This window comes from Alligator sinensis, unplaced genomic scaffold (assembly GCF_000455745.1).
Source record: "Alligator sinensis unplaced genomic scaffold, ASM45574v1 scaffold2020_1, whole genome shotgun sequence".
In the NCBI taxonomy this organism is placed as follows: Eukaryota; Metazoa; Chordata; order Crocodylia; family Alligatoridae; genus Alligator; species Alligator sinensis.
Window position 1 is genome coordinate 224,965 of NW_005843181.1, and position 7,291 is coordinate 232,255.

At 67.4% G+C, this 7,291-nt stretch overlaps 1 protein-coding gene across 11 annotated transcripts in view; it reads right to left on the reverse strand.

Moving 5' to 3' along the window:
* Positions 1-1,237: 1,237 nt before the first annotated feature.
* Positions 1,238-7,291, reverse strand: part of LOC102369612 (E3 ubiquitin-protein ligase RNF19B-like) — an 8,987-nt gene continuing 2,933 nt past the window's right edge. For 5 of the 11 annotated variants that reach the window (XM_025194311.1, XM_025194315.1, XM_025194314.1 and 2 more), the window contains 10 exons: positions 6,858-6,977; positions 6,263-6,369; positions 4,267-4,886; positions 3,704-3,885; positions 3,177-3,324; positions 2,718-2,880; positions 2,482-2,596; positions 2,256-2,411; positions 1,635-1,836; positions 1,238-1,557 (listed from right to left, as the gene is read on the reverse strand). In XM_025194311.1, coding sequence (XP_025050096.1) covers positions 1,398-1,557; positions 1,635-1,836; positions 2,256-2,411; positions 2,482-2,596; positions 2,718-2,880; positions 3,177-3,324; positions 3,704-3,885; positions 4,267-4,709 — 1,569 coding nt within the window. In that variant the 5' untranslated portion in view covers positions 4,710-4,886; positions 6,263-6,369; positions 6,858-6,977 and the 3' untranslated portion in view covers positions 1,238-1,397. Of the gene's footprint in view, positions 1,558-1,634; positions 1,837-2,255; positions 2,412-2,481; positions 2,597-2,717; positions 2,914-3,176; positions 3,325-3,703; positions 3,886-4,266; positions 4,887-5,206; positions 5,604-6,062; positions 6,146-6,262; positions 6,370-6,857; positions 6,978-7,124; positions 7,286-7,291 lie in introns of those variants that run through there. The other 6 variants (XM_025194316.1, XM_014526878.2, XM_025194320.1 and 3 more) reach the window with 6 other exon arrangements.

Genomic DNA, 7,291 nt, shown 5'->3' on the forward strand with positions numbered 1-7,291 from the left:
CAAGTGCCAGGCCCCCTCCGTTCTGCTTCTTTCCAGAGCAGGACTTGGCTGAGCACTTACACCTCCCTATGGTGTTACTAACTTTATCCTCGTGTTGGAAGGGGCCTGTCCCATTGCTAAGGCTTCTGCTCTTCTGGGCGTATTTAAAGCACCTTGTCCTTCACCCCACCCCTGGGGATTTCCTCCCTAAAGTCTTCAGTTTCCCGTACCTCTGTTGCACGCCAAGGCTTCTACTGTACGTTGGCGTTAGCTTCGTGGTTCCCAGTGGCTGCTGTGGGGGTGGTTTGTGCCAGACGGGCCCAGCTGCCAGCCTGCATGAGCCTGGGGGAGGCAAATGCCTTTGACTTGCTCTGCTTGCCGTCGCAAGGCGGGGAAAAGCAGCTCCTGCTCCACCGTCTCTGGACCACGCCGTGAGGCCATGCACTGAGATGAGGCAGCCACATGCCCTTGTGCAGTCCCTGAGCCACCCCCTCCCCTTGGGGCCTTGGAGCCCAGCCAGGGCACAGCCCTCTGCTTGTGGGTAGCCTGCTCTGCCTGCCTTGGCCTTGCACCATGGGCTTGCCATGTGCCCAGGACAGGAGAGGACTGGGCAGACCAGCCCAAAGCAGCGGGTCCTTCACATGAGTGCCAGTGCCCAGCATGTGCCCCACAGGGGAGCGTGGCCCCAGGAAGGGACTGGGGAGAAGGGCCTGAGCAGAGCATGGGGCAGCCGAGCGTGTGGGGCCAGGCTCCGGTATGGCCACAGCTGCCAGTGGGCGCTGGCCTCGAGCAGGCGGAGCAGGATTCCTGGCCAGGCTTCCCCCCATACATGTGAGCCCTGTGCCAGTGCCCCCCTTTCCACCTCCCCATCCTCACCCCTCCTCCAAGCCTGGCACCAGGACAAGACCCCCCCAGTGCTGGCAGTGATGGGGGCCAAAGACAGAGCTGTGGAGCTGGGCCCTGTGGCTCCGGGTGCCGCAGCCTCCTGCCTGGGCAGGGCAGTGCAGTGCAGCTGGCACAGGCTGCCCAAGTGCTGCAGCCCCCACGTGTGGGGCTTGTCCCCCAGTCTGGCACAGCACCACCCATGGGGCTCAGCACCGTGACCTGCCCACTGGCTGCTGCAGCCATGCCTGGCTTCAGCTCCAGCCCCAGCCCCAGCCCCAGTCCCAGCCCCATAGCCTCCGCTCATCCCTGTGTGGGACCTCTGCAGCCTCCCTAGCCCCACACGGCGGGCGGAGATGACGCCTGGGATCTGGGCGCGCAGACACCGGCTGCTTCGGCTACTGCTTTATTGCCTGCAAGCATCAGAGTTCGCAGCCGGCCCGTGGAGGGGTCGAGCAAGGTGCAGCCACGGGCCCAGTGGAGCGTCCCCGGCGCCGCTCCATTCTCAGCGTGGGGCTCGGCTCTGCCAGCCCCGGTCACTCGCCCAGGGCCCCAGGCGTGCTGCAGGCATCACTGGCACAGCCCAGAGAGTCCCCGGAGAGGCTGTGCCCTGAGGGCGCACTGCACAGGCTCTGCTCTTGCCCGGCCCGTGGCTCTGCCTCGATCGCCACTTCCACCTCGAAGTTCACGCCTTCCCTGTGAGGAGGAGACAGGATCACAGCCAGGCCAGGGGGCAGGGTGGGAGCATCCCTGCCCCATGCCCGCAGGCTAACCTGTAGGATGCGTCCTGGCCCTCGCTGAGGATGCTGCCAGCCAGGGCCGTGGTGCTCGCAGACTGGATGTCTTGGTCCTTGCAGCCGGCCTGGTGGCGCTGGCTGCGGCGGCGGCTGCTGCTGCTGGGCAGGGAGGAGGCTGTGTCGGGGGTCACATCCTCAGCCGCCCGTGGGTTGGGCAGCACGGCCCAGAGCTCGTTCACTGTGAGAAGTGGGGAGACGGGCATGGAAAGACCCCCCTGCCTTCCCCACGGCATTCACTGGACCCTGAGCTGGGGCAGCCACACTGGCCAACCCGCTCCGCCTTGCCCTGGCCCACGGTCCTGCCACCGGCTGCCCCTGAAGCCCTGTTCCCGCTCCCCCAAGAAGCTGCAGGATCAGGACCTCCCCCCCCAGGAGACCCAGAGCATGGAGGCACTGCCAGGCCCAGGCCAGAGCCAAGGGGCTGGGCTGGCCCATGGGGGCACGCAGCGGGGGGCACAGGGTCTAGGGTTGAGCGTGCAGGCAGGAGAGAGGGAGCCACTGGCTTCAGGAGACCCCGTGCAGGGGGGTTCCCGGGGCAGGGGCAGGCCCTGGTGCCCCAGTGGAGGCAGCTGTTGGTGCCAGCGACCAGGCACTCACGTTTGGCGAGGTTCTCCAGCTCCACCATGCCGGGGTCCCCAGGCTTCCCGCTGCCGTCTGCGCAGCCCCAGCGGTTGCGGCATAGTGACAGCACCACCACGCCGTAGACGTAGGTGAGCAGCAGGGGCACTCCGACCCCTGCGGGCAGACACAGAGCTGGGCCAGGCCCAGTCGGCCCCAGGCAGCTATGGACCAGGGGTGCCCACCCTGCTCAGCGGGCACTTACCCACGGTGACGGCGGTGATGATGGGGGAGACAACGAGGGACAGGAGCACGCTGCTGCTGACCGACAAGCACCGCTGGCACCCTGACAGGTTGCTCTTCCGGCTGCGCCCCAATACCTGCGGGGCGGGGTAGGAGCAGGTGAGGGGCAGGGGAAGCTCTGAGGCTGCAGGAGTGGGGGGATCCCCCTCCGCTGACAAAAGAGGACTTGGGCCCTGGGCCCGGCCTGGGGGCTGTTACCTTGCGACCCATGTAGACGGGGAGACCAATGGTGATGACGGGCACGGCAATGCCAGCGATGAGCGAGATGACCATGGGCGCACCCAGCACCATACCCAGCTGCCACAGCAGCTTTCGTGTGCGCGACCAGGGCCGCTTGCCCCAGAAGGTGCAGCCAGATGGGCTGGAGGGGGTGAGGCACCGCGTCCGTCCAGCTCTGTGGGGCGGGGGGGGACCCTCCTCCCAGGCACCTCCAGCCACGGAGCTGGACTTGGCCACGCTGGCCTGCCCAGGATCCCCCCCACCTGAGCTCTCTGTGCCCTCCAATGCACCCCCTGCCCATCCCCCAGCCCCACACTGGGGCCCAGCCCAGCCCTACAACTGCCCCCATCCTCCGTGCCCTGCCCGGCCTCACAGCAGCCCCAGGCCAGCCCCCTATGCCCGTCCTGCACCCCCACAGAGACCCCCGTGCAGTGGGACCTGAGGAAATGCACGTCGGTGACCTCGCGCAGGCAGAGCCAGCAGAAGAGGCAGCCACACATGGTGCAGCTCATGCGGTTGCAGCTCCCGTCGTTGATCTTCATGATAAAGGCGCCACAGCGGGGGCAAACCTTGATAACTCCTGCATCTGGGGGTGGAAGCAGGGGACAGGGCAGCATGGCCTCCTTGCAGCAGCAGGTCATAGACCCCCTGCCAGCCCCAGTCCTCCCCCAGCCCCCACGCCCAGCCCAGCACCAGGAAGGGCGAGCAGGCCATGGCCCACGGCTGGGAGCTGCTGGGGGAACTGGCCCAGCAGCTACCCTGATGAGGGGCAGGGGGCCAGACACCACTAAGCACAGGCAGGACCAGGCACCAGGTCAGTGTTGCTCCCATGGGCAAGGGCAGGGCCAGCACAGCGCACCGTGCTGCAGCTCTGGGGTGCAGCAGGGCAGGTGAGCTGGTTCAGCCAGGGTGCTGCCAGGTAGTCTGTGCCCCAGGTCCAGTGCAGCCAGGGGTGGGTCCCTTACCATGCGCCGCCTCCTCCGGGTGGATCAGCAAGGTGCCAGGGTCGGTGGTGCCGGGGACAGGGGCACAGGCAGCACCGGGGTGCCAGGGCTGCCGGCAGTGGTAGCAGAACTCGGTGCCGCAGCCTTCGCGCCCACAAGTCAGCCGGGGGCAGTCGTCGCAGCCATAGGCGATCACCGCATAGCTGGGGGTACACAGTGCTGGGGTCAGAACTGCGGTGGCACCAGCCCCCCACCCCTGCTGTGCCACCACCTCCAGCCATCAGCATGGGGCCTCGGCCTGGGCCCGGCCGCACACCCCTGCGAAGTCCCTACCAGCCCTGAGAAGCCATGACTGGGGAGCAGGTCGGGTCGTGGCTCAGTGGAGGCAGCCCATGGCCAGGGCACTGAGCAGGTGCACGGCGCTGGCCATGCGCTCCGTCCCATGCTCGTAGCTCACAAGGGGTCAGTGCAGAGCCCAAGCCACAGCAAGAGCCCCAGGAGCTGGCATGGAGCGGCTGGGGGGACCCAGTCCCAGCCCTGCCCTCATCCCATTCCCATTCCCATGCAGCCGGACCCGGCATCACCTGCAGTCAGGTGCAGGGCACCAACGGGTGCCGGGGTCAGCGGCCAGCAGGCGCCGCAGCAGATGCTCCTCGTACTTGTTGCGCAGGGCGGGCTCGGGCAGCAGCTGGCACACCTCGGTGGGCAGCAGGGCCGCGGGGCAGTGGGGACAGGCCACAGGCACGCGGCGCTCACCCACCTCGATGCGCAGGTAGGTCTCCAGGCAGGTGCGGCAGGAGCGGTGCGTGCAGGTGCTCAGGGTGGGGAAGGCGTCTGGGGGCTGGGGCAGCAGGCATAGCGGGCACTCCACCAGTCCCCGCTCCTTGCCAGGCGGCACCGTCACCCGTGTCTCTGCTGGGCCTCCAGGGGTGGGCTCAGGCACCAGCACCTCCCTGGGGGCCCGTGGCTGCCGCCCAAAAAGGCCCAGGATGCGGAAGGGCCGCGGGGGCTGTTTGGGCTGCTTCATGCTGGCATGGGCACAGGCAGGTCAGGGCAGGAGCCAGCTGCTGCCAGGCCGGGGGGGGGCCCAGAGACAGACAGAGCCCACCCCCGGCACTGCCCCCATGCCCAGAGCCAGGCTCCTATCTGGGGCTCTGCTCCGACATCCCTTAGGGCAGCATCAGCTCCATCCTCAGCATCGGGCCTGGGGAGGGAACAAACACATGCTGGGGTGGGCAGGGGGAGCTGGAGGCACGCTCCCAGGGGTGTCAGGGCTGGCGAGCTGACAGGGTGAGCTGGGGGGCCAGATTTTCTGGGCACCCCAATGTATGACCTCTGCACCTGCCCGGGGAGCACCAGAGCTGCCCCAGCTCCGACAGCCCCTCCAGCACTGTCCCACGTGCCCAGGAACTGAACCGCAGACGTGCCTAGGCCCGGCCCCGGGGTGCCAGCACCGACTGCCCCAACACCCAGCACTGCCTGAGCCCCAGGGACACTCAGGCCTGGACCGCAGGGCCCGGTTACCTTTATTTGGAGCAGCCAGGTACCGTCCTGGCTGCCCTCCCGCCAGCCCCACTAAGCCCTGCACCACCAGCGCCTGCTCCTGGGACAGCTCTCACCGGCCGACTCCCTCAACGTGTGTCCAGGGCGCCGGGAGCTCTTTCATGCACAATGTTGCCCATGGCGCAGTTGAGCTCCCCCCTCCCTGTACCACCAAGCCCAAGGCCTGCCCTGGGGGGCTGCAACCTCCCTGCAGCCCCAGATGTTCCCCCTGGTTCCACTCTTTCTCCTGGCTCCTCTTCTGGCCCGTCACCCCCGCCCCTGCCCCCAGGAAAGCAGGGGGGCTGCGGCCGCCAACATCCTGCTGCTGCCAGGGGGTTCATGGGTGCTGCAGAGAGCCCAGGCCAAGGTCGTGCCCCCACTGCAGAGGAAGGCAAAAACCCCCAGTGCAGACCAGTCTGAGCCGGGGGGAAATCCCTTCCTGCCCCAGTGCAGCATCAGGCTGAGCCCGAGCGCAGGGGCAAGACCCTCCAGCCAGGACCCTGGGGGGGTGGTGTCAGCAGGAGCATTGGCCCGGCCCAGCACCATCCCCAGCCTCTGGGGGAGGCTTAAAAGAAACCCGACACACGGAGCAGAAAGGAGAGAAGGGGGCAACCAGCACAGCCTAGAAGCCTGGGAAATCCCCATAGCAGAGCACAGGCATTGGTGCACCTAGATTATCCCCGATCAGCATCCATCCACCCTCTCCTTGACCCCTCCAGGGATGGAGAGTCCCCCCTTCCCTGGCATCTGGGAACCCGAAAGAGGTCTGCAGGACACTCAGTTAAACCCTCCACCCTCTGACAGACATGCTGAATGGGGCACAGACCGGGCGACTGACCGCTTTCAGAGCTGTCGTCAGAGCAGAGGCATCACTGATAACGTCCCTCAGAGGACTCCATGCGCTTGCTGCTGGGCCTGAAGCTCACCAGTTCCCCCTTCCCTGGCATCTGGGAACCCGAAAGAGGTCTGCAGGACACTCAGTTAAACCCTCCACCCTCTGACAGACATGCTGAATGGGGCACAGACCGGGCGACTGACCGCTTTCAGAGCTGTCGTCAGAGCAGAGGCATCACTGATAACGTCCCTCAGAGGACTCCATGCGCTTGCTGCTGGGCCTGAAGCTCACCAGTGCTTTCTGTGGTGACCTGGAAAGAGAAGGGAAATCAAGGCTGGGAGGCGTCAGCAGGGAGGGATGAGCGGGAACCGGAGCCGGCTGCCTATCCTGCAGCCCTGAGGGATGGCATCCAGGCCTGGAGAACACACCCGCTGGTGCCAGGCTGGGGGAGCTTGGCAAGGAGACGGAGGGGACCGGCTGCAGTGCACGAGGCCTCCCCAGGGGGAACACAGGGCCTGGGACATGGCGGGGGGAACCAGGGACAGCTGGGGCCGAGCAGCTCCCAGGCAGGACCTGGGTGCAGGGTGGGAGCTGCAAGCATCAGAGCCAGCCACAACCCGTGGAGCCTCTCCGTTCCGTGCTCAGGGGCCTTTCTGGAAGATGCTGCAGCCACAACGCCGGTCCCAGGGCTGCGCCACGGGGCGCGGGCGGAGCCGGGTGGCTTGAGCTGGACCCTGGGGCCCACAGACACCTCCCCGCAGCCCAGAGCTCAGGCCAAGCCCCCGCCTCGCCCCGTACCGCCAGCCACAGCCCCGCAGCTCTCCCTCGATGCGGTGAGACAAGATGCTTTCCTGTGCATCTCCTGCAGCGTCAGGTCCCGGCCACGGGTTGTCCGTGCAGGCAGCGCAGTGCTCCCCGCTGAGGGGGAAAAAGAGCTCAGCTCTCACGGCCCCCGTGCGCCCACAAGTGCCTGCAGCCATCCACCCCACCCCGGGCAGGTCGGGCACCAGGGCTGGCCCCAAGACATCAGTCCCCCAGGCCTGCCCTGCCCCAGACACCCCTTACCCTGCGCCCATACAGAGACCAAGCTACACGCCCGTCCAGCCCCGGGCGGGGCGGGGAGGGTCCCGGCACTGCGGGGCGTGGGGCGGGCAGGGGACAGGCAGGTCGCGGGTGGAGGGCTAGGTGCAGGAGGGGGGCAGGTTTCCCCGCGCCCCCCAAACGGCCGGGCA